Source organism: Cataglyphis hispanica, chromosome 26 (genome assembly GCF_021464435.1).
Source record: "Cataglyphis hispanica isolate Lineage 1 chromosome 26, ULB_Chis1_1.0, whole genome shotgun sequence".
NCBI classification, from domain to species: Eukaryota; Metazoa; Arthropoda; class Insecta; order Hymenoptera; family Formicidae; genus Cataglyphis; species Cataglyphis hispanica.
The window spans coordinates 991752-1013987 of NC_065979.1; the positions used below are offsets into that span (position 1 = coordinate 991752).

Genomic DNA, 22236 nt, shown 5'->3' on the forward strand with positions numbered 1-22236 from the left:
CCGCACAAATTTATTATCAAATTTATTATCAAAAATTTACGCAAATATATATTATATTATTTAAATAGATATTAATATATCAAAGCGTAATATTTTCTGATCATTTTTATTAATATTTTTTTTTTTTTAAATATTTGAGACGAGCTTTTCAATAGATTTTGTGTGTATGTGCGTGGATCGAAAAGGTATTATCTTTTTAATCAACTTTATTCAAGTTTTGGGCTACAATTTTATTTATAGAATGATAAATGTAAATATTAAAGATAGGGAGATTTTAACGAACAAGAGTTTATCTGTATAACATGTTTTTTTTTTTTTTCAAGCAAGCTTATTTGCAAATGTTATAATAACATCATACTCAATACTTAATTAATCTCTCGTCTTTTAAGAGTACTTTTACCGTGCAATTAAATACAAGCGAAAGAGAATATTTGTCAGCGTGATATTACAGCGTGTTTATTCGTGAATAAAAAATTATTCGTCTTGCAAAATGGGTGTATTATCTAAGAGTTGTGTGCGAGCAACAATGATGGTGCCATCAATGGCGTTTTTCTTCTTTGCCGAGCGCAATGTTAATTGGCTTTGAAAGAATTTATTTCGTTGAAATACACGCGAGCGTAGCGATGAAATAAGGAAAATGTGATAAAAGTATATACGTACAATTCAACTAGAGTATTGATGTGCACGATGTGTGCGAAATATCATACCAGTACATTTTCACGTCGCGAGAACGGAGAAAAAGCTTAATAAAGGCATTCGCTTTAATTCATGGTACATCGACCGTACCTAACGCGCTTTTCGTAACCTATCTCACCCACTTTTAAACCTGGTAAAGCCCTTAAGTCGTAAAAAGGTATCCGGTAATACCGTCCGATTTACCAGCCTCCTATAGTGCGAAGTTAATTCACATTTTAAGGCAACTACGAGTCTGAAGTATATGAAATAAAGAATAGCGAAGAGAGTACAATACGCACATGTGTGCGTGTGTGTGTGTGTGTGTGTGTGTGTGTGTGTGTGTGTGTGTGTGTGTGTGTGTGTGTGTGTGTGTGTGTGTGCAACGAATAAAATGAAACGATAAGAAAAGTACAATATTAATAAATTATTAAATATTTTGATAATCTTGTTTTTTATTTTTTGCAATATTTTTCAAGATGACAATATATTTGAAATTTTTCATCGCACATAGTATAACATATTGTCACAATTTTATATCATAACTGCTTTTGGCAATTTTTTCATACAATTTATTTGATAGAATTCAATGAAATTAATGTTGTAGATTTTGCTACCGAAAAAGATCTAAGTTCCGCGTAGCTTTTTTTATTCTTATTAGGGCGCGGCATTCGATTTACGTGTGCATTTGAAAGTAACAGCTCGGAATGCGAATGTATCGTGAAAGCGAGCAGATCAAAAACAATGTACGCGATTCTGTAGCGGACGGAGTTGAGCGAATATTCGAAACGTTACCTGCCGCCAGGCCAAGTCCCGACGAGCTTTTTCTCTGTATCAACTCGCGTGTAACGATTCGTCGAGGAGAGTTTCATGGCAATTCGAATGGTCAATGTTCGATGAAAAATGCAGAACCGGCGCGTGATATCGTCCGACGGAACAATTCCATTAGAGATTTCGCTTGGGATCGACTGACAAGAGATGTTGGTCGAGAGCGCGGAGATGGAATGAGGAAAATAAAAAAAAAAAAAGACGGAGAGAGCAAGGGAGACAGATAGTATGACGGGGAGGAGGAAAATAGGCGACGGGAAGAGAAGGAGCAAAGACATTTTTCGAAAAAGAGCTTGGAAACCCCAAGCGGCCAGTTGAATTCCATACAATGACATTTCGTGTCACTGTTAAGGGAGCCACACGCGGTATTACTGAGAAGAATCTCTATCTTGTCTATACGATCTTTCTTTCTTTCTCTTTTACATGCATCCATCAATTTTGTCAAAATAACGCAATAAATGGTGAAACATTGTCAGTAAGTGGAAATTATATTGTAGTGATTAAAAAAATTAATTAAACTACGATTGATAAATAATCATATTTATTTGAAACATACGTCACGTATTTAATCGCTTTCAGCGGACCTACACATATTTTGATAAAATTTCTCTAATGTTGTACTCACCATAAATTTATATAAACCTATGTAACATTGATGCAATATGAACGTTAGCACTTTTTCTTCGAAAAAAATTTGAGATTAAAATATTTAGCAGTTGGAAAATTCATTTGCATTCGTGTAATACACTTTGTTGACGGTGCAAATTTAACGAATTTCCGTTTTCGTCTTTTTCAAGGAATTTGTAATGGAGAAAATAAATAAATGATAACCCGCGAAAACAGGTAAAACAGCATTTTAATTTTTTTGAAATCGAAATAATGGAAAAACTTGTGGAAATATCTTTATCACGAAGATTTACGATGAAAATGAAATGTTCGCCATGAATTACAAAGTAAATAAAGGTGCGATTTTAATATCATAATTGCATATCATTTTTTGATTTATCTAATCTATGTGCCTTCAATTTTCACATACTTTCTTTTATTGCATTTCTTTTATTGTATTTAAGTGACGAAGAAATTATTTATTTTGCTTTGTTATTTATAATAGCGATTTATTACATCATTGAAGGTTTTATTTGACGAAAAGATTTTTTTGTTATTAATAATTTGTAGCAAAATTCAATTATTTAAATGATAGTTTATTTTTTCTAATGAATAAAGAAGAAATCTATTTGGCAAGAATTGACACTAATAGAAACGAAATTTTTTATATTTTTTTTTTTTTTAATTAATTGGAGGATTTCGAAATTTGTGATGTATTCATTTTTTTGGCAATTAGTACCTATCTTTGGCGTTTTGAATGAATAAATACCACATAGAAAATCCTTTTCACAATATGAAAAAAATTTGAACAAATTTATTACAATAGAAAAAAATAGTTGGAAGAAATTGAAAGAGAGAAAGACAGCTTATGAGGAAAATAAATATAAAAACAAAAAAATAATTGCATATATTTGTATATGTTTTATTTGTAATATTATGAAGAAGGTTATATAAAATATTTACAATAAAAATTAATTGTCAATCTTTTCGCATGTAACATTATATTAATATTTCCCCAAAAAATAAGAAATTGCTTTTTATTTTAGAATTAATCACTCTTCTTTAATTTGAAATTATTTAGAAATATTTTCGAAAAATCTACAATATATAATTGAGATTAAATTAGAAAAATATGAGAGTTGAGAAACAACGGATGGACAACGAATCAATAGATAATCTTGGATGAGAGACAGTCATTTTTCTGTTTGAGATCCAATTTAGTTGAAAGGGATTACATGAATCGGTATGACGCTGTAAAAAAGCTAGCAAAGGGGGATAAGGAAGCAATTCCTCGTGGGCGGAAGTAGGATTAAGATAGAAGTTGAGGAAGTGTCGAACTCATGTCGCAATGTTCGCAGTCGTTGGCTTGTTGTTCTGGACTCAAAAGGTAGATACGAGGGGCTTTCAAAAACTTTTAATTAATACAGACGAGTATACAAAGCCTCAGACATAGCAAAGAATTTTGGAACAAAGGCGAAAGAAGAGCATTGTTGTAGGATCTTGTTACGGGGACGTACCGTGGAGAAAACAAGATGGAGTGACAGCAAGGCGAGCAAGACGGCAAGTGAGAAAGAGGAAAACAGAGAAACAGCAGGAAAAGAAAGGGGTGAAAACGCACTCGGAAAACATATAGAAAAGCCTAGATCGACTTTGTACCTTATGGCATTATTTGTACCTTCTTTGCTCTTTTCTTTTTTATTCTATTGGGCACAGAAATATAAATTAAAAATCTTTCGCGTCAGTTTTATCATAATATTAATTTATTACTATATCAAGTATTAACAATAAAGTTTTATTAAATTTTATTATTTGCCTTCAATATATGTATATGATAGATTTCTTAATATTCTGTATCTTAATTTTTGCGCGTTAGTCAAAGAATTCATACATTTATATATTTTAATACATTTTTTATACAATTTTTTGTATTTATATATATATTTACAATTTTTTGTATTTATATATATATTTACAATTACGCTATTCCTCTCGATTATGCACGGCAAATCGTAACGTACTGTTTGTCGAATATATTTAGTAATTCGAAATTTTGCTAATGGATTAAATACATATTGATAATTACGTGGCTATTACAGATTTGCGCGGTAGTATTGGATTACAATCGAAATGTATTTGCGTTTGGGAAATTTGAATTTCACAATCTTGTTTTAATCGCGATATTTCCTAAACCTAGAAACATTAATCTAATATGAAAATTGAAACAGCAAGACAGAATGCGCGTTATATTTCATCGATTTATGATAATCGTATTTATAAACAAAGAGGCAATATTTGAAACAAAATATGTGGTATAAAAAAATCAGTTAACATGAAATTAACATGCGGTAACATCACATTATCGATTTTCAGAACGAACATATGTGGCTGATATTAGATCTTAATTAGTCTTTTCCGCAATCATATGAAACCGTCACGGAATATTGAAATTTTAATTCCTTTATTTAACTTTCTTCGCCCGTCGGAACTTTAATAGCCGACACAATTATGCTTAATTATGAAAGAAGGAAATTTAATAAAACGATATTATAGTTTATCGTCTTAGACTTTCAAAACTTGTAACGTAAGGCAATTTTACCATGCGGTGTCTTGCTCGTGTTTCGCGTGGCGTTTCAAGTATCTACTTATTTTCCACTTAAGTTTAGCGACAGCTACCACCCGATAATGCGCGAACAGCTCTTTATCAATTAATAAAGAGCTTAATATATTCAATTATCTAAATATACACATATAAAATGATCTAAAACAAAATTGAGACAAATTTAGGTATTCACAGGAATAGTCAAATGTTTTATTAGCGTGAGATGAAAGTGGATAACAAAATTACGGTACTTACGGTATAATGGCTTAATCAAAATTAATAACATTAAGCAGACGAAAATATTGATTAAGATAGATAGAAACTGCAAGTCACATTATACGTGATAACATATCGTGACATAGCGTAATCAATGAATTTTCAGAAATTGTCATTACTTCTATCAAATGATTTGCGAGAAGATATATATGATAATATTTTTTATCTATCTTCATAAGAGCACTACACATTTCTAAATTCTATGACTTTTCATTTTAGATCATCCAAATAAAAGTTAAATTAATTTTGAATGGTTTATTAGTATGTGACATGTGGCTAATTTATAACATTTCATCTCGTTATCGAAATTTTATTTTGAATGACTTTTAATGAAAAAGTTAAAGAAAACACAAATAGACGGTGTGCATAGCAAATGTGGCAAACCATATGTGTACAATTGAATACAGAATCAAGAAAATAAACGTTTAACGAGGATTTATTCAAATATTAAGTTGACGGATATTCTCGTCGACGGATACTCTCGATGAGATTAATGAACGGGACATTTTTGTGAGATAAATACCGACGTTTGTATGGAGTCGAGGCGAAGCAAACGTTGACTGTATTTACTGCCGCATTGGCCGAATGTTTACACACACACAGCTGATTCACAAACAGAAACTCAAATGATGCTATTGAGAATCTGTAGTCGAAGCGAAACGACACCGACCGCGTTCGATTGCGGACGCATTCGTTTACACACGCGTGTCCGTACATTCAACGCCATTGCGCTTAGTCATTCCGGGGTCGGGATGTCTCGGGGGTCATGTGGGGGGAACGGGATTGGAATCGCGTAGGGCGGACTATCTATCCGAACTAGATTAAAAGCATTCGTTAGCGCGTTACGCCGATCGTTCGCGTTTTGCATACTCGCATTTTTATCAAGTTTCTCGCAAGAATATAAAATAATAGTTATAAGATAAATGCTGTAATTCAAATTGTAAAATTTTTTAAAGTTGCTTGTTAAATATGTATATATATAATTTTTATAAATATTATAATTTTTCTTATCAAAACTAAAAACGTTGCCACATTTTATTTATGTACATGCACGAATTATATAAGGCAATAATTGCCTTCTCAAAAATTTGTATATATTACGCTATAATATATAAAAAAAAATTATTAAATATATATATATATATATATAAATGTAATTAAATGTAATTAAATGTAATGTATATTATTATTAATGTATATATAAATGTAATTAAATGTAATGTGTGTGTATATATATATATATATACATCATCACACTCGTAGAAAGATAAACATCTTTCTATGTTGCGTTTATATACTTTTTACGATATTATACTCAAGTATGAAAAGCTCAATAATAATGAGACTCGCTTTCGGGTAAAGTGTGTATGCCGGAATAAAAGCGGGGTGGGGGGATCATCGTAAACATTGTTTATAAACATTGTGTTTATAACTTTGTGCCTTGATGCGAAGCAGATCGCGAACTAAGAGTTAGTCGATAGTGAAATCCGTAGTCGGCGGTAAGTATAATGGCCCTGCTTTTCAATCCTTCTTTCTCGCTACGCCGGAGTTCCGATTCGCACTATTCGGCGGTGTTCGAAAGCTCCGCTTTAGCCAGTACCTCGTCATTCCTTTGGCACCGACAATTGGATTTCTCGCGCCACTCCCGTCGAGTTACAGATTTTTCCTTTCCGCGAGTATTTTCTTGCAGACGCCTTTGAAAAGAGATATCCCGCCGTCGCGCCGCGCCGTCCCGATCGTCCTCGACGTTGCGCAGCATTTCTAAATACCGTCCGTAAAAAAGAAGGATCGTTACGGGCCTTTCCTTTCCCGGATCTGTGCACTCTTTTTTAAATCAGCTTTTCTTTGATTCGCGCCGGGAAAAAAGAGTCGAGCTACCCGATGAGATCGAATACTCGATGACAACTCATACGAAAAGCGTGAGTCATCACATGTTATCGATACCTATCGTTCTGTTAAATTGCTTCGTAAACGCGACATTGCTGTTGTAATAAGACTCGCGATTTGACTTTACGAAATAAATTCTCGTTATATCTTGCGATTTTATTATATATTAAGTCTTGAGATCTCGAAAAAGATTCGATCTTCGAGTAAGATTAAACAAACTTTTCAAGATGTAATGCTGTCATCTCGAAAAATCTTTTTTTTCTACATATTTCCTCGCAGTCGAAGTGGTTCCGTGCCGAAGTGAGTCTTGATTTTTAACTGCTTTCGTGATCGAGACCATTAACAGCTAAGGAGGTAGGGCTAGAAAAGAGAAAGGGGGTGTAAAGGAGAGAGGATTAAGAAAGGAGAGGAAAAGATTGAATCTGCACGTTTCCTAGTAATTTTTCACGTCATCCGAATCGATTATGCTAGGTAAATGCGCTGTAATATAAAGGTCTAAGGCTACAAATTTACAAATTGGTGCGGTTTCCGCGATATCCAGGCTCGTTTAAATAAACGCGAATATGCTATCGTTTATGTCGACCTTTATATGCCGAATAAAAATAGCAAAGCGATTGTACCGTTTAAATAATGTCGATATAGATTCTTGTTCAGGCCTGAATCCGATCGATGTATTATATTTCGTTTTTATTATATTATATTTTATTTGGGATTGTCAATATCGCACGCGTATTATATATAAATACATTACCATACGAGGAATTGAACTTTACGTCATTGTTTATTTATATCTGCCTATATTGTTAATTTGAATATTAAAAATGTATTAACTTCTGTATATAATTTTTATTAATAACCGTGTAACTGGAAATAATTTAGTTTCATAGTTGTTTTAAACAGAGAAATTAAATAATTTTACGTTTGTAACAGTGCCTTTATATCCGGTTTAACTTTAAAAGCAAAAGAGAGTTTGAGAGAGTCTGCCATTTTATATAAATTTGCGCTTAGCGTATTGGTTTTATGCAAAACGATTTTCCGCTCATGGGAAATGGCAATATGCTCTGCCATATTTATCAATGTAATAGCGAACTAATTATGAAACATTGATCATAAACGCGTAAGGATTTAAATCGCGAAAAACAATTTTCATGACTTATTAAGCCATCATTGGCAAACACGTAGCTCTTTTATCCTGCAATTATAATTAAACTTTTTTTTTTTCATTATGTGTAGATATGTATATTTGCACGCACTATTTTTCTGTAAATTATTAAAAACTATTACAACTATTATCAACTTAAAGAGAATTCAAAGTTTTTTCAGTCTTTCATTTACAAAAAAAAATATTTTTTTTTTCATTTTGAAATACTTTTAGTTTTTATCATGGCAAATTTTTTAAATTCTGTTATCAAATATCAAATTTTGTATTATGCTATATATTGCTATAAATTTAAAAAAAAAAAAAAAACTTATTTTACGAAACTTGTAATTTCTAAGAAAATGAAAAAAAATGAGGTAGCTATAATTTTATTATAAAGCTTATCAATTACTTTCTCTTGAGATACGGAAATCTCCCAAGCTCGATTATCCGGTTTTGCAGGAGCAAATCGTACACTAAGAGGGCAGAATCTCTCATGAGAAAATATAAGACGAAAATCGAGGTATTTCCGAGAGTAATTTTCCGCTGGGTACCTTCGAAAAATGTTTATTCATAAGTCAGCGGAATGTGCACGGTGTACGATTGTTCCGCAAGCTTTTCCACCATCCTTCCGGAATCGCGTCGGCATTCTCCTATCTTTTTCCCCGTTTTCTTTTGCAAAAAGCCGAGACGTCCCGACGTTAATATGGTGTTAATGGGGAAAAGATTTGAAAAAGAAGCATCATCGATGTCCGCTTTGCGGACAAACGCAAACAAGCTCAGAAAGAATGCGCATACCCGGAAAAAAACTTTTGAGAATTTCCAGTAATGAGGCAACGTCAGCATCGCGAACAGAGAAAGAAAGAGAAAACAACAAACGGGTTATGCACGAAAAATGTACACATCACTCTCTACGATGAGTTTTGTCATAAATTATTAAAGTTTTATCTTGGGAAGAGCGTTATTATCGTCTATTCTACGTATTACCATTGCCGCTTGAACGAAATTATATATTTTTCATAATCCATCGAGTTTCTCTGCATTTTGAAACGTTAACCCGAATTTTAAACCGATAAACGTTATTAAGCGGATCAGGATGTTGCATCCGTTTTGAAAATAAACGAACAAATTTTATTTTTTAAGTATTAATCTGGTTGCAAATGAAAACCGCTCGAGTTTGCTTGATTATAAATTTCGAATATCGCAAATGCCAATTTATTATTCATTATTAATTTCTTGAAAAGAAGAAAATATCAAGAAATAGGATGCAATATTAAATACGAATCAGCAGATTGCTTTTAATTTATTATTTTGCTGTGTATATAATTCAGTAAAGAACTTATGTATACTTTATCGCGGGAATATTGTTGTTTTATGAAAAGATATATCATTAAATAATTGTGTATGTGCTAAGCATTATAAAAATAATATCTTATGATGCAATTGCATTTGTAATCGAAATTTTTCATATTTAACATATATTGATTTTTGTTAAAATCCCGAACGAATGACTGTATATTTGATTATACATATATTTCTAATTTATTTCATTAAAATAATTAGTATATTGAATTTTAATTCAATTACATTAAATCTGCTTGAATCTGATTGAATCAAGAACTTAATTATGGACTTATACGACAATTGCCGACGATTTTTATCCTGTTAACCCCTTGCCCCGAGTTACTCCCCGTCATTTCCGTGCACGTTCGTAGCCTGTCTCCTTGTCTTGAATTAAGACCTACCGCCGTGCTCGACCGCCGTGCTTTCCGGTTACTTTTATTCCGGTTGTTATCTTTTGTTCGGGGCGAGAGAAGAACGAGGGGGAAGATTTCAGCATGGACGAGAAGATCCGGAACAGGGGGCGGGAAGGATACCGAGAGATTTATCATCGGGCAACGGTGCGCCGGCCACGGTATTAAATTAAGTTATGCCCATCTTAGAATTTTTTATTATCACCGAGAATGGCGAGCGCATTTTCCTGGTTCTCGACTACGCGCGACGTGAGAGAGAAAGAGAGACGCATTTTTATATTTCCTTATTTTCTTTCTTTTCTTAGTCTTCGCATTGGTCGGCGCGTGAGCGAGCTCGCGCTTTCGCGCATATTTCTGCATTAAGCTCTCGGCACTCACTTTACTGTCGTCCGACTTTATTTGCAATTTTAAACGGCGTTCGATTTATGAGTAAAGTTTCCTTATAGACGATGAAGACAGGCGAACCTGCCGCTCTATGCTGCGTAATAAGTATTTTCCACGCTGTATCTATCAAATATTCCATGTCCCCAAACTCGAATTACGCGATTAATGTATAATTGTTTCGCGTTTATGATGGCTTTAACGACACCGGCACTAATGGTCGGACCGATTAAACTATACACATCATTATCTATGTATTGAAGATCGTAGAAGTAGATATAGATAATTGTTTGATTCGATTAATATGTCGATATTTTTTTTACGAGATACTAAAAATTTTAAAATTTTATTTAAGGAAATATAAGGAAAATTAATAAAAGATTATTATTTAAAAATATTTAAGTATGGATGTTACATATATATTGAAAATGTCAATGATCGAAAATTTATGTCATGGATATAAAATGGATATCTGACTAATCTTGTCTGTATCTATTATTATATATTGCTCGATTTATATTACACGTTACATATTTATTATATTAAAATTTATTAATAATTTTTTTTTTTTATTTTTATCTGAGCACTGATATATTTGTCAAGTTAACGCGAAGTTTTAGCAAAATAACTATTTTTATTCACGCCGATATATCATGTTCAAAGAATTCGATATATACTGACATATGCAAAAGAATCGCGTGCTTAACCCAACGCATTTGCAAATGCGCATCCATTGCGGAAGTGAGTCAGTATGCTGGGGTTAGCGATCGAAGGGGAACGGGAACGACACAAGTGATGAGAGAGAGAGAGAGAGAAAGAGAGAGATAGCATTAAAGGTATGGCTGACCGTAAAAGGAGAGCGCGAAATAAAAGCATAAAGGAGCATAAATTACGTCTGCGGCGATGTCGTAAACATTGACCAATTACCGTGAATAATTAATTGCTAGTAGACCGCCATCCTATCTCACTGCTCGGAAATTTTGGTCGATTTTTCAAGCTTACTTTCATCGAGATCTTTAGATAAATGGAACGATACAATAAATTTCCAATAATGATATTGATGACTATGTATGTTTACATCTTTGATTTTATGGTAGTTAAAATGAAGTTTATTGTTGGATTTTTATGATTTTATAATATCTAATTATTATTAATTCTGCTTTCCAAATGTCACATATCGTATGTCATATTATCCTATTTATTTAAAATTATAGATATATCATTTTTTCCAAAGATATTAGATATGAAAATTTGATATCTTTGCGATATTTCTTTTAACATAATCATATTTAGTCATTACTTTTAAGTTATGACAAACTTTGCATAATATTTTAGTACAACCGGGAATTCGATTCGTCGCGTTCAAATGTACACGTGGACGGATACACACTGACATATGTATATGTAAACGCGTCACGGCGCTTACCTGTTGAAAAAAACGATCGGTCCCACCGAGTTCCGTCTTCCATGTAGATTCCCAGGAGTCTCTTGAGTTCCACGATTGGACGATGAAGAATCCAAGTGTTGGCGCAAAAGAAAGAAGGGAAAGATCCCAAAGTATCTCTCGAAGCAAGAAGGCGCAAGCTTGGCAGATCGTGATCACCGTCGATAATTTCCCCTTTCCTCTCCGTTCTTTCTTTCTTTCTCTCCTTCCTCTTTTTTTTTCATCTTTCTCTTCTTTCCTTTTCGCTTTTTTTCTTTTATCTCCTCTATCCTTTGTATAACTTTCTCCACGCGAGAGATGTTCCTCCAGGAGATACATCAGCTGCACCCTCGTGGGTTGCCACGAGCACAGCCGTCCCTGGGAGTACCACGCGGACAAACATCAAGCCAGAAACTGCGATACGTCGGCCGGAGTACGGCAGGCAGCTCACCCCGGACATCCCCTTACGCGGGAGACGCATGCGTCGCTTTTAAACCAACGCCGAAACCAACCCCCTACCTAACTCGCGGCTATCTTCTTCCCTTTCTTCGAGTTGCTCCGAATTGCTCCCGTTTCTCGCTCTCGTCTCGCCCGCGTAACACACAGTGCCGTTAACAATCCGCAGGAGATATGATTTGAAAAGTGCACTCCCCAAGATAGAATTGTTAGCTGCAATAACGTGTGTATTTCTTTCTCTTTCAGCGATAAAAAGATCATCTTTTATATCGTCACTTTAATAAGAATGTTAACGGATAAATGAGGAGATACAGAAGAGATGGAAACACTGTCGCGAAGAATATTGAAAAATTTCCAAGGCCAACAAGTTTTCTTACATTCGGGCATATATCTGGGAATGCATAAACTCGCTCGTAACTCGCGACTTTAGTCCAGTAAGAAAAAAAAAAAAAAGTATAAGAAAGAGAAGAGCCAAGAGACTATCTCTCTCGATAGTCGTAAAATCTGGTCTGGCGCGAATTCGTACGTGTATGTACGGCGATCCTGAGGTCGAGAGGGGGCGATGCGCCTGCGTCAGGAATGTCGGCGGCGGGCAAACGGGGTGGGGGGGTGCTGTCGGGGGGCATGGGGGTGAGTCAGTCAGGCCGCAGCGCGCGTTCAGAAAACTACCCTTAACGCGGGGTCTCATACGCTCGTCGGAGTAATTTATAATTGAGTCGCGCGAGTACGCGATAGGAATCCGAGGCTCGCGTTCGCCGAGTCCTTGCTCCTTCCTTTGTAACCAGAAAACGTGAAACTTCTGCGAAGACAAGCCTGTCTGTCGAAGGGGTCTGATTCGTTTGCACGAGAAAACGTAACACGACATTATTTAGAGTGTTGTATCAAGTAGAGAAAGACATAGAGAAGACATTGTTGACGAAATTTGTTGCTGTTAGTACGCATAATATTCCGAAAAGTAAAAAGAGCAATAGAAATGGGAAGGACGACCGGAAAGGCGAACGTTGGAGAATTTGAGAAATCAGATTAAGCTTTCGTCGACATCAAGCACGGTTTTGGAAGTGCAACGAGAAACGTGTTGGAAGACATACAAATGCAGCGAAAAACACAGTTGAAAATATACTCGCAGGATTTGGATGGTGAGAAGAACGTAACGTTGCGTGCGACGAGAGTGCAGGTAGCACGGAACAAGATTCGAAGGAGTCCGTAGTCGCGAGTGCAATATACCTCTCTCTAATACTGCCGTACAAATATCAACACGCGAGCTACTACTATTAATCGTACCCGTCTCGTTTTTCTTTCTCGCGAAACAATTTCTCTGCCCGACTCTGCTATGGACTCGGCTTGATCGCTAAACAGAAAGGATCGTTCGCATTTCCTAACAAGAGTTAGAGAGAGAGAGAGAGAGAGAGAGAGAGAGAGAGAGATTCCAACATTTTACAACGCTCCGCCATTGTTTCGCGAAAAAGAGCTACGTTACAGCACTCTCTACATTGGCCTTGTCAAAAACCAGCTATTCCACTTTTGGACTTTCTGAGCGTCAGCGGAAGTTATATATATATATATATATATATATATATGTATATATACTTTGCTTAGCAAGAAATCAAAGGAAGAGAGAATATAACGAGAACGCTAGAAGCATCGGGTGGAAAATGAAAAGTCTATCCGTCTGGTGGAAGTTGCGGGAAAGTAAAGAGAAACAATTACAGTCTGTTACCTGGAGGATGTAACGCGAGTCGGAACCGTGGTCAACGCCAAGTCTAGGGTCAACGTCTCGCGCGGCAAAGCTCGGTAAAAGCTTTGTCGTGAGGGCTCTCGGCTTAGAGCGTGCGACACGCGAAAATATGGGATGGTCGTGGAATCACAGGAAGAAAGAGTCGAGATAATCGCAACGAGAGCCCACAGTCAAGAATGTGGGATTTTTAAGAGTCAGAGGAACGGCAGAGGCGAGTCGGTACAAGGCGGCAGATAATCATTCACACATTCCAAGTACGGATATTCTGAACTACCACAAGCTACCGCGTGTAGCTTATTAGCACCTATCGTCGGTATCAAGAGAGAGAGGAAAACGACGCGAGGAAGAAGACGACCAGTGACGAGGTGACTCGGCGAAACGGAACAAGGAGGGAAGAGTCGTGGCGTGAGAGCGGAAAATGTCGGAGGGAGAGTAAAGTGGGAATATCTTCTATCTCCTGGGAAATACATCGTGACGTTCTGCCTTTCGGAGGCCAGTCTAGAAGTGACATCCTTTCCAAAATTGATCCTTCCATTAAACCGGCAAGAGCGAACACGAGCGGACGCGGCGACGGTGGAAGAATGTAAATAGTCTAGCTCGCGTGAACGTGCAGGGATCGTCGTGGGAAAGTGGCACAACGATCGCAGCCATTATTACGATGTCAGCGACCGGCTCGGAGGAAAACGCGCGCTTCTTTTTCCCCTAACGCCGACGATCGCCCATACCGACCGTTTTTCGATACATTCGCAGAATATTTTAGCGCGTGCAAAGAAGACACAGAGAGAGAGAGAGAGAGAGAGAGAAAGAGTGGTAAATGGCGTGTGTCGATACTTTCCCTCGACGGCCGCTGAATAGGCACCTTTGCGTTATTCCGTCGTTTTGTATAGTTATATTGTAAACGCACTAGAAACGACAAGTATTTTTTTACGCGTAACTCATCCTCGTTACGCTTTTCTTGTTCCTGCCTAAACGAGAGGCAAGCGCTAATCTCAGCGAGATCATTCGCGTCTACGTCGTACTGCTCGAGAATTTAACGTGTCCGATTTTTCTCCTCTTCCCCCTGCGAACAATCTTCTCCTCGCGGCGCCTGTGTGTGCGACGAAGGAGAGGAGTTTGTCGATCTTACCGATCGTTGTCCAGTGTCACGTTTGCGGCAAGGTCTTCGTCAGGAAGACGCCATCTCGTCATCGTCTTTTCTTCGTTCTCCCCCTCAGTGATGAAGGTGGTATGTTTATGACGAAGGTGATTTATCTTTTCATAGGTGGCACGCTGCTGTGGTGTTAAGTGTGCAGTGATCACGGGTGACCGAGGGAAGGCGGGAAAGAAGGTGGTCAATATGACTCCTATCTTCCTCGTCGTGTTGCTGGCGATTGACCCGATTATCGCGCAGAATACTGGTGAGTAAAGATCAACGGAAATTGCTCTAGTGTTAAAGTAACTTTCTCGTCCGATCGTGATAAGGACAAGTTTTTCTCCGCTGTGGACGTTTCGTGAGCGAGGACAATGACCGCGAACAACGCGGGTTGTGCTCCTCTTCCTAGGACTCTCGAAATCTACGAGAGCCCGAGCGACGCGCCACTTTTCCACGCGCGTATCTCGCGTTCGATCGCGCGTATAAAAGAGAATCGAGTCGCATGCGTCGTGTCGCGAAACCAGATCGAAAGCTCCGATACGCTCGTCCGCTCGAGCGTTATTTAAACGCGACGAGATAATCCTTTTGCACGAACGAACGTTCTGGATCTACGTAATTTATTACGGTTTACTTATTAGCTATGACGCTGCTGTCGCTCGCGCGCTTTCGATCGATGGCCCATGCAAAAAGTTCGTTCTATATCGAAATGCTTATAAAAAATATAATTCTTTGTCGTTATTCGCGTTACAATATTTGAATAAAATTACGACTCGATTTCTCGATATACGCGTAATTGTTTCGCGAAATTAATCGTGATTATAATAATCTTGTTATAAACGCATACAAGAGACTCTCGCTTTATTCGTGCGCGAATAAATAAAGTAAAGGGAGAAGAACTATTGTGAAAGTATGCGTAACGTTCTCTATTCAAAATATAATACTCACGCTCAAGGACGCTCGCGGAAGCGGAAACAGGAGAACGGACTACTAATGCGTCGCGAGTGTCGAATGCACAGAAAAGGACAAGAGAAAACGTCGTCGACGTGACTGCCGCTCCCTAGGGCCGGGCTCGAAAAAAAAGCCCGGTGTGACTCGTCTCAAAGAGACGAGCGATGACGCGTGTTTCGAGCAGGGAGCGGCTCGGCGGCTAAATGACAAGCGCACGCATCGCGTTGACTTGCGTGTACGTTGTATCGCGAACACGTGTCAGCGTTGCCTCAGCACGACACCTTGTTCGCGATTAAAACTCGACTCGTCGAAAATTCAATTTTGCGTTATCGAGATTTCGCATGTCTTTCGTGAAAAATGCGAATCTCTCGCGCGAATCTTGTGCGGTTTGCTTGGACTTTCATGGAAGTGATCACGAGTCTTCAGCGCCAAGCTCAATCTAGGAGATGGCAACGGAGTTTACTTACGGACTTTAAGACCGCTTACGTTAAACTTGACCGGACGAGGCGATGTCTCGCGAGCCCGCATGCAGATTAGATAAAGCTTTTAGCTATGCACGAAACACCATGGCGCCGTTTCTTGTCGTTGCGATGTTAATAAATGTGAATTTAGGATCGGATGACTGGATGTAATGCTAACTGGGCGATCATTACGCGGTAATCTGTCGCCGCAGTTCGGTAATCCGGGCGAGCTTTACGCTGACTCCGTAATGACGATGATACATCCCCGGCATTTCAGTCAATTAATTATATCGCGACGTAATCCTAATTCGACTATCGGAAAGCTCTCGCCGGATTTGAATGCGAGTTTCAGCGATGGGAAATGATAATGTCTCGTATAGACGCGATGTTATAAAGCATGCGCGTTGTTGCCGGGTCAATGTAACAAAGCGGTAAGTAGATAATGGAAAATCACAGCGAGCCGCATGCTTTTAAAAGCTTCCTGCGAACATCCATGATCGAGTTACCGATCACGGGTATCCGCTCGAAATATTGGTCAATCCTCGGGAAAGCGAGGAACATTGTCCAACTGTGGACGTAGCGGAACTAGCATACTGTTAGTAACGAATGACGAGAGTTAGCCACATTCAGTACGGAACGAATTATTTTCCCCAATGGAGATGCCGATCTGAATTCAATAGCTCCGTTTTCCGCAATTCTCCCCGATAGACACAGGCGTGCATTCAGGTAACACGCAAGGGAAATCCACAAACGCTTTTTGTCCTTTTGCCCTCTTTTAATTCGCCTAACGCGCTCGGCTTATATCCATTGGTCGGTCGGAAAATTGGCACTCTATGTCAGCGTCATCTAAAACAGAGCGACAGGAAAAAGGCAAAGATGTCGCGAGGGAAAAAGGAAGAGAGATAGAGGAGGACGGACCACTTGATAGCAAAGGGGATGGGTGGAATTCATAGTTAATGCAGATCCGTCTCGTCTGTCCTGTCTAACTCGAGGAAAAGGAAACAGTCCGGGGGTCGACTACGAAGATTTCCTCGGAGGTTCGCCCGTCCGTCCGTGTGGCGATGCTTCGTGGGGCGGAAAGGTGTGCCTCCCTCACGGGCTAAGGGAACGTAGCTATCGAGATCGCGTCTTTTTTCATTTATTTTTTCCATTTCTCTCTCTCTCTCTCTCTCTCACTCTCTTTTGCTCCCGCCGAATCGCTTTCGCGTTTTCCTGCGTTTCCGGCGGGTTTCGTGTATGAGTTACGTATACGCAAGCGTGTACTTTACTGCGTATATTGTGAAAAATGCCGCCGGTGGTGTCCCGGTTACAAGCGAGATCTAGTCGGTAATTCGCGATGACGTAGGCGGCGAATATTTCCAAATCACGCGTCATTTTTGTTTCAGCGAAACGCGCTTCATATGGTATATGCACTTTTATGATACACATATACGCATGTATCTAGATACATAGTGCGTAGACTGCTCTTTCGCGTTCTTCTCTTTTAGTCGTTCCTCTTCTTTGTTCTCGTTCTCTTTTTCGCTACCGTTCTCTCGGTCGCGCGGTATGTCAACGTCCTGCTTTTTCGTATCACGCTGCAAAATGGATTCTCTACGGTTCGACCTCAGCACGACAACCGCAAGCGAGCGAAGCGAACGATAGATTTTTCGACGTCATAAAGAGAACATCGAGCCGGTGGCTGGCTCCGGTAACAACCAGAAAATAGCTCCGCGAATTTTCAAATGAAATCATTTGCAGCAATCGTGTTCCGAAGACCCCGCAAAATTCTAGTTTTTAAATCTATTTGAAAAGTATATTTTTATAGATTCGGATATAGATTTTTTTATCGTACTCTTAATTTAAAAAGGATTGCAGTCTCGGTATTATTTCTTTATATCACGGTTTATATCTCGACATTGACATAATATCTATTTCGAACTGATTAAAAGAATCGTAGCTAACGAGAGATATAAGAAATATATAAATATCAATATATAAATATTAAAAACAATTATGACTTAGATTAAAAACTGTCTTATATTTAAAACATTATATAATAAAGAAAAATTTATATTAGGAACGTAATCATGTATCGTGTATATTGTTTGCAGAAATCTTGGTTTTTATACAAACGCGCGTAGGGAAAAATGTACGATGAAATATCTCGTTCTCTCAGCCGGACGCGATAGAAACGGTCGGCTACCGTCCTTGTTTTCCCGAAAAATAACCCCGCCGCGCGCGTTTTATGAGACATTATGCACGCTGAACGCGACGCCGCATACACCCATCCACATCCCACCACGTCTCACGGACGTTGGTTGCCGTGATCATATTTCATCGGCATGTCAAGCGAAGAAAAACTCGTTTCTACCGTAATCATATCTCTCTACGAATCTGGTTAGACCCGCCGCCATAATACACCGCCATTACGATTGAGATAACCGGAGAAATCATGCGTCGGCGAGAGCCACGCGAGATATCGGGGGCGACTTTCAAAAGTATTTCCATGTGAAGGAAGAAATTTCTCAAATGTCACTGCATTCAATCAAATGTCAGAAGTAGGGATAGCATTCAGAGCGCGCGCAGAAAGAAAAAAAATTGTATCACTTTGCACAAACAGGATATATAGGGGCGCGTTTAACGGATCTCTGCAGTTAGACGGATGATACGCAAGGTTGTCCTCTCGCGGAATCATCGGCCCTTTTTTTTTTTTTGTCGTTTTAACCTGGGGCAAAACGACCGCCGCATTTTTGGGCTCGGCGAGGTCGCGCGTTATTTATCGTCCGGCCAGACGTGATAATTTACATTCCCGCCACCCGCGCTTTCCCTGGTTTCGGTTTCTAGACTGTCGTTCGCGCCGCGCAACCTGTCGTCGTTTTTATCAGTAATTGACAGAGTAGACGTCGGTACTTTTCAAAGAGCCCGGTACTGAGGCGAGTAAAAGAACGAACGGCTGAAAAAAAAAAAAACGCGACCAAAAATCGAGCACGAGATGTAATGACGGGTGACAGCCGCTTGCGCGTGCCATCGGTGCATTTTGTTCTGCCGGTCTGCCCGTTTCTGTATTCGTCGTTCAAGCGTTTCGCGCCTTTGTACATATGGAATGAACGCGCTCCTAGGGGAGAACCGACCCTTTCTCCCATCCCCTTCCCCCGACAGCATCCCCCGTCGACTATCGCCGCCCTCATTCGACGCTTTCCGCATCACCGAGCAAGCAACGCCGGACAATTTGGGAAACCGAAACGATTTTCGACGTGCTCTTTTTCGACGACTACATCGTCCGACGCGATTCATAAAATTCTTCGCCAAATAATATTCGCTTTTAAAGAGACGAGCGTACTGGCAAAATATACTTAATTAGCGTCGCGGCGTAAACACGAAAAGAAGTACACGTACTTATACTGACTGAGCTACCTCGAAGAGAACCTCGCTGGATGTCGGCCTGGAAACGGAGAGTCTAGGTTACTTCGATCGTGCCTTTGTACTCGCGTGTTCGCGTGCTGTGCCTTACCTTCGTATGTATGTAATACCGGTTACACACATACCTACCTACCTACCTACCTACCTACCTACCTACCTACCTACCTACCTATCTACGTACCTACGGTCGCGTATGCAAGCATGCCGAAGTAGCTCGCAGAATGGCCGGATGATAAAATAAAAAAGTTACTCCAGTCATTTTATAGGGAAGAGAGTCTCGGGCGATCCTCGAGAGCTCGAGAGCGAGAGGAGCATCCGACTTTCCTTCTTTCGCGCTTTTTTTTCGTACCACGCTCGATATAGCGTATTTTACAGCAATATTCTCTCTCCCCCCTGCTGTTCGCAGCGATCTTTTACGGTATCGAACAAACGTCGACGAGATAAACCTTCCCGGACCGATCTCTCTCGGGCCGCGAGACATCGCGCGAGGAGGATAATGTAGTTTAGCCGCAACATTCTCGGGTTTACACTCTCGGCGTGAACTTACTTGCGGATCCAGGATTAGCCGCGCCGCGGCCGACGCAGTTTGCGGGCTAAACTGATTGCCCGTCGTGTCGCGGTGGCAAACTCGCGTGATCGAGCCAACTTTTACGGTGTTCGACGCAGCCCGGGGGCGGCCGCGGATTTTGCGCGCCAGGTTTTCGTCTCTGAAATGAACTCGAAACGCGAGAGAACACGACAACGCGCAAATAAGACTCGATGAAATTGTTTCTCTTCCGTTAAATCTTCCTAGCGGATTAAATAAAAAATTAAAGGAAAGTTAAATGACGGGTACATAATTAACACGAATATTTAAGTAAAGAGAAAATTAATATTTAAAATATCGCGCAGAGAGAGAGAGAGAGAGAGAGAGAGAGAGAGAGCTTTACCGGCGAAACTCCGACTTCAAAAGAGCCTTGATATTTATTCTCTTTGTACTCTGGCAATGTTCGTATTTATATGTACATTATAGGGTAGGAAATTACCTCTGACATCGGAATAATATAGCGGACAACAACACTTGCCATCGTGCATTCAGCGTTAATTAATCGAGCAAACTTTTCGCTCGTGTTGATGCATCGACTGCAATCGCGTTTTATGCGCATTGAAATGCAGATGATAATTAACCACCTGCGCGTAATGCGAAAAAATCGCTCGTGTTAATTGCTAGACCGAGAGTCGCGCGACTCTGCGGCCACGAGTTTCTCATTTCGTTGCAGAAAGCAGAGACAGACCGCTCTGTGTCGGATTAGGGATGACGTTGGAGAGAGCACTGCCGCAAAAGTTTGTTAATGTAATTAACCATTCTATGTGAATCAACCTGCGAGCCTTTTGCTCCAAGACCTTTCAGTCCCCACGCGGATCTAGCGTCACTTTTTAAATCACCATTTTTGCATTTATTTTAAAGATCCACGATAATTAAAAAAAAAAAAATAAAATAAAATAAAAAATATATTGTATAAATTATAGTAAACTATACTTAAAAGATACTGCGGACGATGCAAGAATTAATACTAATAATTATATCGTGTATGTCACATAAGTGTCGAAGATTACCGCATTAATACATGATATTTTCGCAAGACGTATATTTAATCGATAATCGTTTCTATTAATTTTTAATTTACGAGTAATTTAAAAGTTACAAATCAAAATATACGGGCACTGAAATTTATCGAAAATCGAACAATATTTTTGAAAAAAAAATAGATAAATAGCAGCTGCTTTTGATAAAAACCGATACCTTTTATCCGCTTTTGTATAAGGCACCGTTACAGGCACAGTTAACGTGGATGTTGGCCGAATTTACAGACAGACGTGAATTCGTTGGCAGTTGAACGCGGGTAAACGCCCGCGTCTCCATCCGTGCGTTTCACGTCGGATCACCGAAACGTTACAAAATACGGGCATCACCGCGGTAACGATCGCGAAAACATTTACGGACGCGAGCATCGCACCGCGCGGTTGCTTTGCGAAATACGTTACGTATTTTCTACAAATTGTGCGAGATTGGATTGCAACGAGGCGCCTAATCAAAGGATAATAACATTCGCGGAACGAATTTATAATCTACTTATGTGCGGGACTTGCCCGCGCGCGCGCGCGTTGAACGGAAAACACGTGCAATCTCGCTGCCAAAATTACGGCTAATCTGCGCACGAATCTCCGAACAGTTTCTATCTTGACGTTTTGATTTATTAAATGCTCTATGCGATTATTCATTTCGTTCGTAACGCTTTGCAACGCCACTGCAAAACGTCGTTTTCGTCCTCTACGCAGGAGGCGAGACAAAAGCGATCGAAATATCAAAGATATATTTATATGCCTGCGCAAAATACAAAATATGAGCTGTAATCTCGCCATTTTTATACATGAATACGCAGAGACGCGGCTTATTATTTCCGCGTTTCTTCATCCGCGTTTTTACCATTAACCGTGTATCCGTGAAAGCTATGCGACTTTCGGGCTTCACTAACTGCATTTCCTAGTACATTATCGGAC

At 39.0% G+C, this 22236-nt stretch overlaps 1 protein-coding gene across 1 annotated transcript in view; it reads left to right on the forward strand.

The window, feature by feature from the left end:
- Window positions 1–22236, forward strand: part of LOC126858563 (tyrosine-protein phosphatase Lar-like) — a 273630-nt gene that overhangs the window by 35098 nt on the left and 216296 nt on the right. Inside the window, 1 exon segment of the mRNA XM_050608989.1 lies at window positions 15017–15152. Coding sequence (XP_050464946.1) covers window positions 15092–15152 — 61 coding nt within the window. The 5' untranslated portion in view covers window positions 15017–15091.